We start from the raw sequence: 19,467 nt of genomic DNA, 5'->3' as shown, positions 1-19,467 counted from the left end.
TCATCTATTTTTGAGATACGTGTACATTAGTGAATTTGTGGAAGCATCCTGTATACTCTGCTGGACTGAAGGGTTTTGATAAACTAATTCCATAAAGTAATTATGACTTTTCTTCAAAAGTAAATACAGAGCTTATTCATACAATCCAGCAAATACGGAGAGCCCCTTTGATTTTTCTGTAGGAAATGTGCACATAAAGATTTGGTTCCCATTTTAATATATTGAGAGTAAGTGCCAAATGCTGGGAAGTTTGACAAGGTATAGTTTTAAGGAGAAACTGAATTATTGTGAAGGTTATAGCATTTCTTCCACTTTTAAAAGGGAATTTATAAATATTTTATTAATGTGTACATTATACTCTGTCCTGGGAAAGGTGTGTGTTTCAGTTCCATTTCTCTATTCCTTTCCTCTCTTCTCATATGTGCCTGGGTAGGAGTTGCTCCAAACTAGCCTTTACATTTCTCGTGATCTGGGAAGATATTCTGGCCACCAGCTATCATCAGTCTAGTCTGAGGTACTAAACCAGTTGATCCTGAAGGTTCTCATTGCATAAGTATTTGGGTTTGAGCCATGGGAAGGATGGGAAGCCATATAGATTTGTTCATGGCTATCTTAATTCTGTGAGAGAGATTTGAACACAGTGGTTTAATAAATCACTCCTTTTCCAGTCATTTTCTTTAGAACATGCTTGGGTGGTGGGAAGGATGCTTTAATGTTTCAGGGATTAGTATGCTACCTTGGATTTTGTGAATCACATTGTTTCAGAAAGTTTTTATATTAAGGTTGGTTGGAGGTTTTTTTCTGTTTTGGAAGGGTGGTATACATACTGTAGACTTAAGCTATGACCTTGAAACAAGTAGAACTATTTCAGAAGGATTTTTTTCTGAAAAATTCCAGCACTGAACCATTTTTAAGCTTCTCTTGAAACATGGGACTCTTCACTCCTGTCAGTATAGTATATTTTTATAATAACACTTGGCATTCATAAGGCACTTGATCACTTGAACATGTTTATTATAATATGTTTAATGAATCCTTTCAGTGCCTCGCTGAGGAAGTTAGGTATTACTCCTTCTTAGCAGTAGAGAAAAATGACACAGTAAATTCAAGTGTCTTGATCAAAGGCATGCAATTATTTACAGACTGCTGCTGTTCCTTGTAGTAAAAAAATTACTGTACTTAATTCATAAGAGTGTAAAACTGGTTCCTTATTCAGACTGGGGAATATAAATATACTCTAGATCTTTTTCATTGTTTGCCTCCCAGTATTAGTGTGGGGTCTCCTCTTAATGCTCTCTGTAATGTGGGCAGACCTCTCTTGGGAGGGACTGTGAACTAGAAGATGCTGAGCCAGAACTCCTTGGCCATTATAAATTCATCTTAATTTGTGTAAAAAACAGTGACTCCTCTTCAAAATTAAACCTAAACTCATGTCAGAAATGAGAGTTGTAACAGGAGTAACTATTATTACATAATAATAGTTCCTAAAGCAAAGGTACCGCGTGTTGTGTCATAATTTCACATTACAATCTGATTATGACACTAACCTTCTAAATAAGGCTTTTAGAGTAAGTGGCTGTTAATAAACAGACTTCTATTTTTTATTAGGACGCTGTGTAGCATTGATAGCATTATAATGGATAGGAGATTATTTTTTAATTTGAAGTCTAAGCATGGAGCAGCTAGTTTGTTAATCTGCCAAAGAGTGGCAGGTTTGTTCTATATACCTAAAAAGTTTGTGTATATTCATAGGTCATGAATGCTGATGGAACTGGTAGGAGAGTCCTGGTGGAGGACAAGCTGCCTCATATATTTGGATTCACTCTTTTGGGAGACTACATTTACTGGACAGACTGGCAAAGGCGCAGCATTGAACGCGTGCACAAGTGCACAGCAGAGAGAGAGATCATCATCGACCAGCTGCCCGATCTGATGGGCCTGAAAGCCACCAACGTCCACCAGATCATTGGTGAGTGGTCTGCTAATCAGGCAAGGGAGAATGAGATAGAACATGTCAGTAGGGCTGTACTGCAGAGTAGAAAGGGGTTAGAATATAGTCTTATAGCATGATAACTGCAGGCTGCAGTTTGATGGTATGGGTTAGGTCTTCTGTGAGGAGCTTCAGTTCTGTAGCTTGGAAGAATATCAAGCTGAACACATGCTCCTAGTATGCGAAAGCTAAGAATGAGTCAGATTTAGGCTGTTCAGTAGTTTTTACATTAATACTAGAAAATTATCTTCAAAAATACCTGGAAGTACTTCCTGGCCTGTAGTGTTTGTGGTGTAAAAAAGCAGCATCTAGTTTTAAATTGCCTATCCTAGGCTATCCAAGCACTGGTAATAGTGTAATTGTAGTATCACAGAACTCATCACTGTCCCTGATTATCCTGCTATGTGGATAAGGCTTGCAGCTTCTTGCTGTCATGTCTGGATTGTACTGCAGGAAATGAGTCAAATGTAGTTGAGATGTATCTTTGTGTGGCTGATGCCCCAAGGTACGTGTGTTTTGAATGCAGCCCTCTTTCCAACTGTTTGGTCAATTGAGCTCCTTACTGCCAAGCCTCTCTTAGTTAATTTCCAGCATGTGCAGGTACATAAGTGAGTATTTCAAAGAGCTTGCATCCTTCATTTCACCTGGATCCTGGACAGAAGAGACCATTGAATGGATGTGAAAATAGCTCTGCAAGTTTTTTTATCTGCAGGAACACAAGGGGGTATGTAGCTGGACCAGTATACTGTAAAAGGCAGCAGAACATACACTTACCATAAATTTAGCGCTTGTGCTGTGAATTGGGATCATCAGTAGCTGTTGAAGCCCAGATCCCTTTCCCTAATGCTGAGCTTGTTTCTTGGCATGAGGAAAACAATCCAGCCAAGGGGGGTAAGGTCTGTCTAAAGAATTACAGAGAATGAATGAAAAATAAATTGATCAGAGAATACAAGGAGAAAAAGCTTGTTTGCTTGGAGGACTCATAATGTGGCTGATGCATGTGAGGACTAGCTTCATCTTTCACCTGCAGTCAGTTTGCAGTGCCTGCTTTTCCTCTTGCTGCCTGCTTAGGTACAAACCCCTGTGCAGAAGACAATGGCGGCTGCAGCCACCTGTGTCTGTACCGACCACAAGGCCTTCGCTGTGCCTGTCCCATCGGCCTGGAGCTCATCAGTGACATGAAGACCTGCATCGTCCCAGAAGCTTTCCTGCTCTTTTCCAGGAGAGCAGACATTAGACGTATCTCTCTAGAAACCAACAATAACAACGTTGCTATTCCACTCACTGGAGTCAAGGAAGCTTCTGCTCTGGATTTTGATGTGACAGACAATCGCATTTACTGGACTGACATTTCACTGAAGGTAGGGATTTAGTCCATGTTGGCTATTAAGCTACTACAAGCTTCTTGAGATATTTAAGAGTAGGTTGATTAACGGGGTTTACAAAATTCAAGGGATATGTAAAAGAGTTTAGTTTTTAATTACATTTTCTTCAACTGACTTGAGACCTGTGCCAACAATAATTTACAGACTTTTGCAACTGAAGAATCATAGTAGCTAAAAACACAGAGTTGAAATGAGTCTGCAAGAGGTGACTTGGCTGAACTCCCTAAGCATGGTCTTCTTTTGGGCTGTGAAAGTGACACAATTGAAGACAGATAAAAACTTCCCTGCTGTGTGCTGTCACAAATTGGCATAATTAGCAGGTTGTGTTCAAACTAGGAAGTAAACCAAAATCAGGGATTTGTTAACTTCCAGTTGGTGAGTATGAGAAGTGTGTGCGGATAGGAATACTGAGGATATAGATAGGTAGCCCATGTTTGCCAAAAGAATTCTGTACTATTATAGCATTAGTCTTTTACTTTCAGGCTTATCAGGGAATGCCTAAATTCTAATATATTACTAAAATGGTATTCTGGCTGTATCTGCTATCACAGGCTGATCCTGATGGCAGAGTTAAAAAAAGTATTTGAATAAAAGTGCTAGAAGAGATCACGCTTAGTGAAATTAAATTTAGCCATCAGTACTGAAGCTACTGAACTCATCAGTCGTTTGGTTGTTTTCTATTTGCTGTTCTGCCCTGCACTTTTTCATTAGGCTGCTTTAAGTAGTGTTCCATGCTATAACATAGATGCTTTTGTATAGTCCTGTGAGAGCCAAAATATTTCCCCCTCGAAGTTGGCACTGAGTTATTAAGGTCACTTTGTCATGTAGATGCTTAATTCAACCAGACCAGTTATCCCATTTATTTCCCCAGTGAAATGCTATTGTAATTGACACAGAATACATTCACAGAGTGCAGTAAATCATTACTTCTGAATAACAGCATTGTTTGCTTTGCAAATAAGTAGCATATTGTAAGATCCTCTTTCCTATGAGATGTCAAAAATCTGAAAGTGTTTAAAATTCAACAAAGAAAACAAGCAGCCCAGTGACAGACTGGAAAGATTTCTAATTTGCTTGTGTATCTTTGTATCCCTGCAGACCATCAGCAGAGCATTTATGAATGGCAGCGCCCTGGAACATGTAGTGGAGTTCGGCTTGGATTATCCCGAAGGCATGGCTGTGGACTGGCTGGGGAAGAATTTGTACTGGGCTGACACTGGCACAAACCGGATTGAGGTGTCCAAGCTGGACGGGCAGCACCGCCAGGTGCTTGTGTGGAAAGATCTCGACAGTCCCCGGGCACTGGCGCTGGACCCTGCTGAAGGGTAACTTGCTGATTTAATTCTGTGTTTATGAACAGTGAAAAACAACACTGTAATGCTTCCTCTAGGACATGGTAGTTAAGCATTGCCTGTAAACCCTGAGAGAACTGAGCTGGGGAATAGAACCTGGTAATTTAGAGAAATACACTCTTAATGTCCTGAATAATCATTAAAAATACTAAAAAAAAAACCCAAAAAAACAAACCAAAAACAAAAATAACCCAAGAAAACCACAGAGCAGCTCATTAGAAAGGGATTTATATTTAGTTTTTTAATTAACCACAGAATCAAAGTAGTTTTAGGTTTATGGAATTCATTAATTAGAAAAGGACTGTAGCATTGAAAGGAATATATTTATCGTTTTAAAAATTAGGAGTCTTTTTATCACAAGCTAGGGTCCAATAAAAGTATTAAATGATTTAATATGAAGGTGGGAGAGTGAAGTTTATGTCTGAGCATAAGGAAAGTGTTTGTTTCTTCAGATAAGGAAACCTTTTAGTTTGTATGGACAAGGGAAGAAGAAGGAGTGGAAACAATTATATTCACCTATGCCCCAAATGAAGGATTTTCTGAGAAGAAACTTCTCAGTTGGATTAAGTGCAATAGCAAAAGTAGGGCAATAAACAGGGAAAGGAGGAAAGGAATGGGGCAAGTCAAGCTAACTGTTCAGCTTCTGAAATAGCTGTTTTACTATGAAATGCTCACTTGACAATAACTAATTGCTGCAAAAACTTTGAGGTTATACCATTATTGCATTACTTTTCAAATGAGGGAACTTCATTTGCAAGGGTTATGACATTATCACAGTTCCCAGTCACACTTTGAGAGCTACAGTAATGCAGAGAATTTGAAACACATTCCTTCTGCTTTATTTCAACAAGGTGGTCGCAATGGTCACCTCCAGTGGGATCCTGCATTGGATTCAGCCTTGATGTGCCAGTGGTTGCCTGGATGGGGATTCAACATCAGATTCTTAGATCCAGTTACTCATTTGTAACAAAAGGCTGCTAAGGATGATTCTAGTTTTACACTGCAAGTAGGTTTTTCCCAAGGATTATCATCATTCAGTGCTTTGTCTCTTCACCACAGATGAGAAAAAAAATTACCTGAGTCAGAACGCCTGTTTTTCCTTACAGAAATAGTATAGCTGTATACTTACGTATGTATGTCTACTTAATAAGTATACATACAATATAGTTGTACTTTAAATGGAAGTTTTCAAGGCATTGTTGCCATGGGGGCAGTTCTAACACTTGGCTCCATGCCATGTCCAGCTTGCAAAATTTATACACAAAGTGCTTGCAAAATTTTGAAGAAAAATTTGCAAGTGTTCCTGGTGTCTACTCCCCCTTGATCATCAGTTTCTGAAGCTACCTTTCCTATTGTGCAGTTGGTTGCAAGACTTCCCAGAGATTTGTTACTAGAGTTATTAAAATCCAAAGGTATAAATATTTGATATCTGCCTATCACCTTTTTTAAGAATGGTATCGGCTTAATATTTTGGAAAAAGTGACTAACTAGCCATCAAATATATAATATGAAAATATGCATCCTATTCTACTGTGCAGTGTCTAAAGAAAATGTAAACATGTGCAAGTCTGTCCTTCTTCCAAATGAGGCATAAGTTGGCATGTGAGTATGTAATAATTGTATTTTTGCTCCAGTGGAAATGCCATACGGTTTTGTGTGTCTTGGCTGAGATGTAAGACACTTGTTACATGGCTGGTTGACTTAGTTGTGTGGACATGAGCAGCGGCACCTATTAACAAAAGTACCCTGCAGATCTACTTTTTTGTGTTCCTTCATTTGAGAGACAACTGCCTAGAAACAGAAGGTAAGTGCTCTGGAAAAACACCCTGCTAAATAACCAGGTATAAATGAAGGTGCCCGACTGCCAGCCTCTGCCTCTTAAATGACATGCATGGATTAGTTACTACCAAAGTGCTGTCACACAGAACTTGCTGGTGAAAATCTAGGTCCAAGTGGGAAAAAATAATGTTGGAAGCATTTTGAGGAAACTTGACTCACTTTCTTGCCTGTACTTTGGAAAAAAAACCCACTCATTTAGCACAATGGGTCTTAATAAATGCTTGAATTTACAGCTTTTTTTTTCTCTTATTCTTTCTGAGGATTTTTGTTTTGTTTTTCCTCTTGAGTTCTCTTGGAATGAATGCAATTCTTTTTCTTTCTTCTGTTCTTTTAATCAGGTTCATGTACTGGACTGAGTGGGGTGGCAAGCCAAAGATTGACAGAGCTGCTATGGATGGCAGTGAGAGGACCACATTGGTCCCAAATGTGGGACGTGCTAACGGCCTGACCATTGACTACGCCAAGAGGCGCCTGTACTGGACTGACCTGGACACCAACCTGATAGAGTCCTCCAACATGTTAGGTGAGCCCTAGAGCCCTGGGCAGCATCCTGAAAGCAATGCTGCTTTTTGCAGCTCCCTTGTGGCAAATTGTGGCTTAAATAATGCAAAAATACACATCATAAGACAAAAATAAAATTTAACAACCTCACACGCCTTTAATGTTTGTTTCTGTAATTCATATTTATGTAACACTGTGGTTAGCAAGGCCTCAGTTTTCTTGTAGGTGATTGGGTTGCTCAGAAAGTTGAAATTACACAAGGTATACATGTTTCTAGTTATATGTAGGACAAAGATGTCAACTTGCAGTGTTTTTAAGGATCTTGTTTTGCTACTCTCAAGAGCACGAGAAAATACATAACAAAGGTAAAGAAAGAAAGCCAACAAGAAGATAACAGCTTATTCAACATGTAATTTAACACAATTTGGTTTTATATCTTTGTTAGTATCCTCAGGCATTTCCCTCCCATGTATTCTGCATGTTAAGGACCTTTTCCTGGCTAGTGCATATCAGCAGGAGAGTTGTTTTGTGCTGGAGTCTGTGATGATTTTATAAACTGGTAATTGCAGCTAAATGGAAGTGGAATATTTTATTTTTTCACTGTCCCAGAGTACTGTGTGGAGGACCTAGGCCCTCTCAGATTTGCACAGCACCTTGTTTCAACTTCTCAGCACCCACAGGAAGGAACTGCCTTGTTGTATGCTAAATTATTCAGAATAGCATTAACAGCAGCCGATATTTAAGCATTAATAATTAGCTTGTATTTAGCACTAAAGGAGTTAGTCTGCTTTAAACAGTATGATTGCAGTAGTGGAACAAAGCTAGAAAAAGATCAAAATAGGAAAATGTAATATGGGAATTATGTGTGATAGAAAAGCTTTCCTTCAGCTTCTCATGTATTTTGGTGTGCTGTGGAGGCCTGCTCCATATTTCCCTGTGAAACGTGGGACTGGACATGACATTACAGCTTCTTTTTCCCTGTGCCTGTGGCTGGTGACAGCAGAGTGTGGGGCTCTGCACCCTTGACTTTTGTGTGCAAAGAGGGAATTACTTCTTGCTTCATAATCTCCTGTTCATTTTGTGTGACTACACAGCAGGAGGTGCCATGATAATGAAGTGGTTGATAAAACATGGTTGAAATAATTTCCCCCTGCCGTGTCCTGCTCCTTAAGATCTCTTAACATTTCCATAGTATACACAATTAGCTGTTTCCTGTCGTGACTTTCTGGCTGTTCCTTCCTGTTGTGACATTCCAGAGACAGGTTAGTTTAGCTGTGTACATTTAATTTTTCTCATAATGCAATGTAGTATTTAATTAAGCTCATGACAATTTTCTTTTTATAAGCAGTGGAAGAAGTGTGGTGCAAGAGATGCTCAACTGGAAATACAGTGCCAGGATCCTGCATTAAATTGAGAGGCATCCTGTCGGTTTTGGGAAGGAGGGAAAGGACAGAATCTTTCTGAGAACCCTGATAATTTTCTAAATGGAAACTCTTTCTTCAGTAAACTACCTTCTTTTTTGTGAATTGCAAGCACGATTAGCACATTTCTGTAATAGGCTCTGAGATTCCTTTTGACTACTGTACATTACTTTGTAATTTACTTTGTAATGATGAAATAGTAACTTTAAAGTTATTTGCATGGCAACTTTTCTGGACAGGGGACGTGTTCAAGAGTATACAGCTTGTGCCCATATAACTCTGCTTTTTTTCTCCCTTCTTTTTGGACACAGGCCTTGACCGTGAGATCATAGCTGATGATTTGCCTCACCCCTTTGGCCTGACCCAGTACCAGGATTACATTTACTGGACAGACTGGAGCCGGCGCAGCATCGAACGAGCCAACAAGACCAGTGGCCAGAACCGAACCATCATCCAGGGGCACTTGGATTACGTTATGGACATCCTGGTCTTCCACTCCTCCAGGCAGGCAGGCTGGAACGAGTGTGCCTCCAGCAATGGTCATTGCTCTCACCTGTGCCTGGCAGTCCCTGTGGGAGGGTTTGTCTGTGGCTGCCCAGCTCACTATTCCCTGAACTCTGACAACAGGACCTGCAGTGGTAAGCCTTAAGGAATGAAAAGGAAATACAGGAGTGTATGTGTTTAGCCAGCATTGTACTTGGAAGAAAGTAGAATTTTACAGTTTTCCAGTAGTAATATATTACTGAGTTTTAAGATAACATAGAATGTTGAAAGCAAAAAAACAGAAAAGAAAATAGTCTTGCAACATACCAGTATCTTAATTAAATAAGAATGGCTGTTAGGGAACTTTTCCAGTGGCTCGGCTACATCTGTGTAAATGTGAAAGCTTAAAAATGTTTTGGTTCTGTGTCTCTGTCAGACCCTCTTCAAGTGCTTATTTGCTTATTTATTTATCTGCTTATGTATTTCTAGTCTTGCCTGGCATAAAGGATATGTGATACTTTAGTCTGGATTCTAGATTTCGCGTAGCTTCTATGGAGTCAGGATTTCATTCTGTAGTAGCTGTGTTTGCTGGCTGATGAGATGCTGAGGTGGGCCACTCAGACCTCTACAAGTATTTTTCCTCAGTGAGGATGGGGTTGGGCTCCATGGCTTCCCCAGCAGTCTGGTTCCTGATCTCAGTGCAGCCAAGCCCCATTTTTCTTTATTGTTGTGCAGAATACAAGCCACAAGGCCCCTCTGGCTGTGTGTAATTAGTTCCTAACCAAATAATTTATCCATCTCTCAATACCTGGCTGCCAGTGAAGCTCTCATAATTTTGGCAGCAACTCTGGATGGCTGATTTCCACTGGTGTCATTCACATTAGTCAGTGGGTGAAGAGATTCATGGTACAGTCAGATTACATCTCATCCTCATTATGTATGAGTAGAGACATCCAGCCGTTGTCTTAAAGCTGAAAGCTGGGCAGATTGTTCCACAAATGCTACTTCATGGCATTTTTTGTAAACCATGCTTCTCAAAAAACTGTGCTTTTCTACTCCTCATGTATTCTGTACTTCTCTCCTTTTTAATTACAATGGCTCCTTGCATGACAGCTGGATTCTTGCACCCTGATACTCTCACATGTTTGTGCAAGTTAGAGGCACGACTGGCACCTCTCTGATAGTGACTGTGATCTTCTAGGTGGAGGAATTTGACTTCCAGTGGAGAAAAAGCATCAGAATGATCAAAGGTCATGTTTTTCTTCTGCAAATGCTCCCAGAAACAGAGCAAGGAGCAAAATACAGGAAATACATTGCAAGCAAATAGAACTATTTCTCCATGGTACAGTTCAGGGCTCCTTGTGTGGTATTAGTAGTCTTCCTCTGCCATATTCAAACCTGGGAACTTTTCAGCTTCTCATTTTTAGGTAATTGGAGATTTAAGCCTCTCTGCGTATAATTTAGTTCCCTTTTCTGGGACACTATAATTGGAGCATGAACTGTTTTAACTTTCTTTTGCCTGTATTATAAGTAACTCCTGAACATTATTAATCCAGACCCTGTTTAGAAGTCCTCCTTTCTGGAATACCCTGCTCATGCATGCATAGGTTCTTTTAATTACACTCTGGTGAGATCTCTTCAGACCTACCACATGTCATGAAGTTGGAAGGCAGGGTTACACAGGAGACATACTCAATGCATTCCATTTGCCTGCTGCCAAAAATACAGTTAAAATATGTGACTATTGGGAGGGAGAATGATGAAAACTGGAAAGGGATTTCTGAAATTGGTACTGTTTCAGAGATGTGGAGTCTCAAGGGAAGAAATTCTGCTGTTGCTTTTTATAATGAGCCGTCAATTCAAAATTGTAAGTCTTGGAAAGTGAGAGGGTGTCTTTGGGGAAAAGTAGAAATAATTTTAGGTGCTTACATGTTTACCTGCAATTGTTTTACCTTAAGTTTTTTCCCTTTCCATTTCTATCATAACTTCTTGGTAAGAATTCTGACGTTTCTGAATCCATTCTTTTGCTATACACATTCATATAAACTCGCCTTCGCTTTATTTTTTTTTTGTGCTTTCTTCTACAGTTTAGAGCTAAGTAGAAGGCAGCTTAAATTATTGGAGAAGTGCTTGGAGGGAAAATACAGCTTTTCCAGAAAGCAAAAATACCTTCCAATTAGGCCTGATTGTTACAGGATGTTAGGACAGAGTGTTGGTTTCCACAGAAACTCCTCCCTGCCTTTTTTCTTTTTTCCAGCACTCAGAATAGCTGTTCAAAGTACATGCTAAAATAACAAAGCTAGGTGATTATGTTCTCTAGGAGACTTTTGCTTCCTCCCTTTTCCCAGGTGCTGCATTACCTGTTTTACAGGCTGGTAAATGAATGCAGTGTCCCACTGCTAATCTCGCTCCAGACTTGAGCTGTAGAGAATTGATTGTACAAACTTCAGGGAGGCTTCAAGCTGCATTTCTGGCAATTGGCTCTTGTGCCATCTTGCACAGCAGTGGCTTCAGGCAGAGCATTATTGAAAAGAACCCTCTGAAAAAGGAAAATGCTTTCACTACCTTCTCTGATTTCTGACTCAGTTATGTAATACAGGGATAATTTTTTTTTTCAACAATGTATTAAATGCTTTGTGCATTTACTGTAAGTTGCAGCTGGTAAACTACAGCTGTATGGGGTGTTGAGATCTTACTTTCTGCTGAAAATATGTAATACCAACTTTCTGTTGGCATTTCCAATTACAAAGAACACATTTGTCCAGGAAATTTTTCTTGGGCAGAACATCAGATTTCTTTTTCTCACTGCAGGTTGTCATTCACAGATAACCATATAGAAATAGTAAAGATACATAGAATTAAGAAGAGCAAATACATTTTTCTCCAAAAACACAGCCTTGCACATAGTTAAGAAATTTTCCTGTGAATTAGTTGTCTCATTCCAGTACAGGCAAAAAGAGGATTTGTGGGAGCAGGACTGAACCACTGTCAATCTCTTTCCCTGAAAAGTCTAAATAAGGAACCCGTGCTGACTTTTTCTCACCTTTCTCTGCAAGTAGAAGTGCACCTAGCAAAGAGTTCAACTTCAAAATAGATGAGCTGCATTTCCCTGAGACCCCTTTAGAAAATGGACAGTTCTTCGAGAGACATAATTGACCATTCTTCTTTGAGATGCTTTTGACAGAAGTCTTTACATTCACTAGTCCTGCCACTTAAAAAATCTTATCTTTGCCTGTCACATTAATGTACAGACATTTATAGTAAAAAGAGGTCATTTGAAAGGCTTTTTGTACCCATCAGAGTTTGGGATTGTTATGTTTTGATTTTTTGGTTGGTTTTGACAAAGGAAGAGGGAAAAAAGGGAATGAAGTAGATGTCTGGTTATGGATAGTAGTTGTCATTCTTAAACAAAAATGCCCAATGTTATTGCCACGTGTAACCCTTCCAACCCCTTTTCTTTTTTTAACCCATCCAGCTCCTACCACCTTTCTGTTGTTCAGTCAGAAGAACGCGATTAATCGCATGGTGATAGATGAGCAGCAGAGCCCAGATATCATACTCCCCATCCACAGCCTCCGGAATGTCCGAGCCATTGATTACGACCCTCTGGATAAGCAGCTGTACTGGATCGACTCTCGGCAGAACATCATCCGGAAGGCACAGGAAGATGGCAGCCAGGTATCCTGAGAGGGGTGGAATTGCTGAACGTTTGGCATGCCTGTGACAAACAATGCCTGGTTGTGTGGGGATAATTTAGATGCACAGACTTCCCTGTAGGTCCCTTGGCAAAACAAGTGGAATCTGGAGTTTTCTGGAGTCCTAAGTCAGTAAATCTGGGAGGAGCAGCAATAAATAGAACATGGAAAACCAAGGCCAGCTTGAGGATACTATTGTTACCAGCACATTGTTTGCTCAACGCTGTCTTTTGTCTGGAACCAGTTTGAAGCCCTTATTTGAGATATGAAACATGGTTCATATCTCAAGGTTCTTGGAAGATATGGGGGGTGTGACAAAGGTATGTGAGCAGAGTACAGGGATAGATCCTCTGAAAGGATGGGAACTTTGTGAGCACACCACTGTGTCTAGAACCTTCCAGGTTGTGGAGCAGATAGGAAGAGAGTTGTAAATCACTGGGGCATGGAGTGACTAGACTGAACCTATAAAAGATGTAGCAGGCTTGGGAAAATCTATTTGACTGGAGAATACAGAAAAAGTAGAGTAGGATAGAAGGCAAAAGGTAATACAGGCTGTGGTAGCTCAACCCTGGCTGGAGGGCAGACACCCACCCTAACCACCCTGTAATGTCTCTCGTCAACTGGACAGGGGAGACAAGATATAACAAAAGGCTCATGAGCTGGGGTAAGGGGTTACAGTCTGTTCATCACACTTTGTTCTGCCATTGTTTCTTCCTCGTGGAGAGGAGTCTTTTCCCTGCTCCAGTGTGGGGTCACTTGCAACTGAGATAGTCTTCCATGAACGTCTCCCTCCAAGATGAGTCCTTCCTGTGGACTACATTTCTTCATGAACTGCTCCAGTGTGAGTCCCTCCCATGGGGTCCAGTCCCTCAGGAACAGGCTGCTGCAGCCTGGGTCCCTCACATGGTCACACATCCTACCAGGAAATGTGCTCCAGTGTGGGCTCTTCTCTCCATGGGATTTCTCATGGGGTCACAGCCTCCTTTGGGCATCCCCCTGCTCCAGCAAGGGCTCCTCCAGGGGATGATCTCTCCACCCCCATGCCCTCCATGGGCTGCAGGGCACAGGAGAATCCTGGAGAAGGTCCTGCCCCTCCTTCCTCACTGCCCTTCGTGTCTGCAGGGCTGTGCCTCTCACATGTTCTCACTCCACTCTTCTCTGACTGTAGTTGCTTCTGCCCAATAACATTTTTTTTCTTAAATATGTTATTCCAGAGGTATTACCACCATCCCTGACTGGCCCAGCCTTGGCTGGTGGTGTGACCATCCTGGATTCAGTGGCATTGGCTCTGCTGGGCATGGGGGAAGCTTCCAGCACCTTCTCAGAGAACCCATCCCTATAGAACCCATCCCTACAGCCCACCCACCACCACTACCAAAACCTGGCCATACAAACCCAATATGCAGGTTTAGTGAGGTTTACTGTGACCAGTGACTGCTTACTCAGTTTTGCATTCTAAAATAGATCTTTTCTTCATGATTTTTTTGAATGTGGGAGGAGTGAGAAACTAGGATGAGCAACACAACATAAGAGAGGTGCTATATTCAGTTGAATTTTAAGAGTGTGGTTTCTGGTGATGGGTGTGGTGGTAGTTGGATCCTGCTGTATGCCCTTCAGCCTTCACTCTTAATTTAGCAATGGTTTTAATTTTGGAATATCTAAATAATACTCAAAAGTAGTCAAAATCATTGTGTTTTTGCCAGCTTCAGCAGAATAAACAAATGCAAGACTTGCAGGCACACCATTTCATAGAGGTGACAAGCCAAGTAAAGTTAGGCAGATTTTCTGGTGAACTTTCATTTGGGGATGAGAGGGTAAAGGCTGCTCACTTCATAAGCATGGCTTCCAAAATGTTTATGTAGGCTATGTTTAGTGATATAGTTATTCCTCTTCAGAATTTTAGAAAAGTCCATGAAAGATGTTGATTAGGTTCTTTCTAAAGATAATAATAACAATTAAAAAAGAAGGAAAATGCATTCCAACTCCAGAAGTCTGGACGATTAGAAGGCAAGACCTTGAACGAGTAAGGTGTTAGCTGGAAATACTCTGAAGTCAGTGTTGTGCACTAGCTGATGTCCTTTCCATCTTTGGCAGACCTGCCTTCCATTTATTAACCACCATCATGTCCTCCAACTGAGATGGCAGCAATGGTGGAGAAGAATGAGGCCAGCATTTCAAGTGCTGTGTGGCCTCACCTTGCCTGTGTTTTTCTCTGCTCAGCTGCAGCTTTGGGAATTAGTGGTGGTACGTTTCTAATGTAGAGTGTTAAGTGTGCTGGGTTTGGGTCTATCCAAACTGAACTCTTGAGTTGTCAAAAAAGTAGAGGAAATACAGAAGCTGACCCTGGACCTTAAACACTGTGACAATTTGGACTTCTGGTCAAACATGCAAAGTCTTACAAGCTGCAGCCAGCTTGTGTAATTGCCATTACAGCAAACCATCAGGGCTAAGCATCACCATCTTATCAAAAGTGTTGGTGTGGCAACAGAACCTGGGTCTCTCCTTAATTTATGCTAATATTTTGGCTGTCTCCTTTTTCTGAGCAGTAGTTAGACATGGTGCATCCATAGCAAATAACGTTATTCACATTAGATTAAGATGAAATGTTCTCCTGTGTGTTGTTTCTCTTTCCTTTGCAGAGCCTCACTGTTGTGACAAGTCCAGTTCCCAATCAGAACCTGGATATGCAGCCCTATGACCTGAGCATTGACATCTACAGCCGCTACATCTACTGGACCTGCGAGGCCACCAACGTCATCAACGTGACTCACCTAGATGGGAGACCCATGGGAGTGGTGCTCAAGGGGGATCAGGATAGGCCCAGAGCCATTGTGGTGAATCCAGAGAAAGGGTACGTGGGGAAATTCAGGCCCAGGGTTTTGAGAATCAAGTTGTTTTCTTGCTGTAGCTTGTTTTCTGTTTGTCAGAATGAAAAACAACTTTGACATTTGTTAAGATGTCTTGGATTTGTAGCAAAAACGTGGACAGATCAAATAAACCTTTTTTTCCCTCTAATCATTCCTTTTTCCAGATACATGTATTTCACCAACCTCCAGGAAAGATCTCCTAAAATTGAGAGAGCAGCATTGGATGGAACTGAGCGAGAAGTCCTTTTTTTCAGTGGTTTGAGCAAGCCCATAGCCTTAGCTATTGACAGCCAGCTGGGCAAGTTGTTCTGGGCTGATTCGGATCTGCGCAGAATTGAAAGCAGTGACCTTTCAGGTAGAGTAGCACCTTAATTCAGTGATTCATTTATGTGGTGTGGGTGTGGGGGAATGCAGAGAGAAAGGTTGTCATCTTTTCCTTCCTACTATAAACAGTCTGTACTATGATTCTAATCACTCCCTGAATTCCCAGCCAGGGAATGTGCATGATTCATGCAGCGTGTCTTTACAGTTTCGTGACTCCGTGATTTGCATTATTAATTGCTACACATGCTATTTACTTCAGTTTCTCACTGCAAAACCTTTGTGTGGTTTCCCAAAGTTAGTTGATGAATAAATAGCAGCAGTTTTGGAAAGGGGAGAGAAAGGGTTGTTTTTAAAGGTATTGCTTTTGGTGCAGAAATCTATCAATCAGAGGAAAGCTCCCTGTTAGTGGAAAAATGTGTCCTGCAGAGTTGAAGCAGCAGGTGTCCAGGTTACTTATGTACCTGTCATTTGGGGTAAAAAGATGTGAGAAGGATAGAAAAGATCTAACATCTCTCTGTCCTCAAAAGACAAAAATCTCCCTCTTCCAGCTGCGGAATTCTTTGCCTGCTCCCCAAGATTGGTTATGCTGCTTATATGATCTCCTCTACAAGTTCATGCAGCCCACTTGACAATAACCTAACAACATTATACAGAAAATGATAAATAAGAGAATGGTGTTCTGTTGGCTTAGAAAGCTGCATTGGTTCAGGAAAGAGTCCAGCAAGCAACCAGAAGTGGAGCAAGAGAAGAGGGGAAAATCATATGGTCCAGATTGGGTGAGAAAGACAAATGTCTTTCATTTACTAGCCTAATCCAGCAAACTGCTGGATCAGCTCAGCTGCCTCATGTAGCATCAGTACTAATTTGTGATACAGATTGGGCTGGATGTTGTTGATGGAAGTGAGAGTTGAAAACATAACAGGAGTTTTGACAGTTTGCAGTAATGTTGGTGGTAATGTCTTCCACTTATGACATGGTACCTTCATTCAAAGTAGCAGCATGTAACCCTGTTGACACCACTTGGATTTTCATCCTTGTATTAAGTTCCTAGAATAAACTTTTGTTTTGGAAAACATTTTGGTTTTGGACAAAAACAAAGATGTTTTTTTCTAGATGATTGGAATTAAAGCTTAGAAAGACTAATTTTTTTCAGTGGTGTGTCACTGGAAGATGCAGGGTCACTACTGAACTGTGATATCCTGATTGTTTACTGTTTTAAAATGCAAGACACAACTTGAGTTAGTGAATTATTAAAGAACAAAAAAAAAAAAAAAAAAAAGTGCTGTGGTGTTGCTTGGTATTTTCCAAGCTGTCCCAGCTACATGAGTAGAGTAACAGGCATGAGAATATTACACGAGCTTTATTTCTGTCTGTTATCTGCCTGAAATTAGGACACCAGACAAGAAGATGGGTCTAAATTCTAATTCAGTCTAGGTTTAATGATTCTGGTTTTGTTGGTTTTTTTTTTCTCCTTAAAGATGTGGCTATTGAATCACCAATGTTGTATAGTAAAAGCAAACCATATTTTGAAGAGCATGAAGAAAAAATATTCCAAAATCTCTCCTGCTTTTTGGTATTTGCACCACAAATAGATTGCTATAATCACCATGATAAATTGCTAACTGCTGAGATGCATTCCTGTGCTTAGGAATGCTGATTAATTAGCTCTTTTAACCAGCAGAGCAATTTTTCTGCGTATTAGCTTCTTAAAAACATTCAGACTCTTGCTCTGTCAATTCTGTAGATGCCAGTACCCATAAAGACAAGGACAGCTAGGATGCCTTTTATGTGATGTAGTCCTTCTTTTCCTCCCTGTCCTTCAGGCATGCAGTTAGGACTTCGTTATTCTGCCCAAATCGGAGATCCTATTGAAGTTAACCAGATTCTTCACATGATTAAGGGGTTGTTTATGAAAAGCTGGAATTAGCTCCCTACCATGGAAACTGTTTGGAAATTAGTTTTTCTATTCCAGAATAGTTAGTGTGATTTGGAAATGGCTAATGATTCTGGAATTAAGTAATTTTTATTTGGAAATAGAATGAGCAATGGGTGTGTCCTAATTTTTGTATTTATTTGATTGGTTTTAAGTCTTTTTCTAAAAGGTACTGCTGAAAAGGGGATGGTGATGCCAGGAGACAAAGCTCCTCTTAATCATGTCTCCCTTTCATCTGACTAGCAGACTAGCACCCTGATGAGTCAGCTTCAGGTTTCATTGTTGGTTTATGGAAGAAGGGATTTTAGTGTCTCAGTTTACCAGAAATAGTCAGTTGCACTTGGTCACAAGTATTAAAAAGAAAGATTAAGACATTAAGGGAGTGAAAAGATGAAGCTTCAGAGCTTTAGGAACATACTGCAAAATGCCATGCTGATTGATATGGGCATGGCAGAGCAGGGCATGTACAGACTCCATTCAGGTATGTCAAGGTCTTAGCTTTTGTATTCCTTCTTGTCTTCTTTGCATTTTGCCCTATTCTCAGCTTAACTTTATTTCTCAAGATGCAGGTTTGTGTTTCTTACCTTTTCCCTATAGAATTAGTCATGTTATTGGGGTTTAATGGATGGTTGCAGTTATTTAGGTTGACTTACATCACTCAGTCTAATAATTTCTACATCAGTCTGGGTATAACCTCCTTCAGAATTCATCAACATATTTTCTTAATCAGATCATTGCTGATCTGGTGGCGAGAGCCCAGCCCAGCCTAGCTGATCTGAATTCCCATGTTTTCCTTCAGGTTTTAATGCTTGGTAAATGTTTGGAAGGTTACTTAACTCTCAGCTCTCTGTGTATTTAGTGAAAAGGAGATAAATAAATTTTTCATAGCTGAATTTATTTCTAAGTCATCATCATTGACATAATGTTGATGAAATTCTCAACAAGCAGAAAACCCCTTCTTGCTACTAAAGAAAGCAGAGTGGGATAGAACTTACTCAGAGTAAAAAATCATAAAGTACATGTGTCTTCTGTCCTGTTATCTTCTGTGGGTATGGTAGAGATGTGGTAGATTTTTTTCCCCTGGTATTGAGCTATTCCAGTATATTTTTACAGAACAAAAATATAAAAACTTACTTCATCGTTCTGTGGATGAACAATGTAAACTTATTGTTTGCTGTAGTAAAAGTTGAAAATAAGCACAGCTCAGATATCAGAAATACCAGGATTTAGAGGTAATTTTTCAAGCTTTAGCTTTACTTGTGTGATCCTGTTTCAGCTTCTCAAAATTGAAGCAGATTCTATGTGCTTCACAAGTAATTTTGCGTTCAGAATATGATCAACTCCCTGAATATTTAACTGTTAATGACGATGTCATCATGGTAAAGGAAGCATGGATTAAGTCTCCCTCCTGAGCCCTCAGATTTTGACTAACATTTTTTTCTGTGTGAGTTACAAAGTCTTCACTGTCTTCAGACAGACTTTAGTGATACCTTTAAAACAACTGTTGGCTGTGTTCTCTACATGTGGAGAGTTAACCATGAAATGTGACAGTTGCTCTTGACTGTATGTAGTGCCAGAACATCTGGCATAAAAATCAACAACCACTCTTGAGGTGTAAGGCCTCTTGTCTGCTCCTGGTGATTGCTAAAGGAACTCAGGAAAGTATGTCTTTGCTAG

General features: G+C 40.3%; 1 protein-coding gene across 4 annotated transcripts in view; it reads left to right on the top strand.

The window, feature by feature from the left end:
• LRP6 (LDL receptor related protein 6) overlaps positions 1-19,467 on the top strand; it is a 120,038-nt gene that overhangs the window by 82,755 nt on the left and 17,816 nt on the right. For all 4 annotated transcript variants that reach the window (XM_014256065.2, XM_088054798.1, XM_014256064.2 and 1 more), the window contains 8 exons: positions 1,753-1,969; positions 3,062-3,351; positions 4,474-4,700; positions 6,905-7,089; positions 8,800-9,126; positions 12,447-12,649; positions 15,306-15,517; positions 15,698-15,888. In XM_014256065.2, coding sequence (XP_014111540.2) covers positions 1,753-1,969; positions 3,062-3,351; positions 4,474-4,700; positions 6,905-7,089; positions 8,800-9,126; positions 12,447-12,649; positions 15,306-15,517; positions 15,698-15,888 — 1,852 coding nt within the window. The remainder of the gene's footprint in view (positions 1-1,752; positions 1,970-3,061; positions 3,352-4,473; positions 4,701-6,904; positions 7,090-8,799; positions 9,127-12,446; positions 12,650-15,305; positions 15,518-15,697; positions 15,889-19,467) is intronic.

This window comes from Pseudopodoces humilis, chromosome 5 (assembly GCF_049639895.1).
Source record: "Pseudopodoces humilis isolate 2021_Gansu_Grassland_sample_001 chromosome 5, ASM4963989v1, whole genome shotgun sequence".
Lineage (NCBI taxonomy): Eukaryota > Metazoa > Chordata > Aves > Passeriformes > Paridae > Pseudopodoces > Pseudopodoces humilis.
Note: the sequence above shows the minus strand (reverse complement) of the source record. Positions and strands in the feature narration are given on the sequence as shown.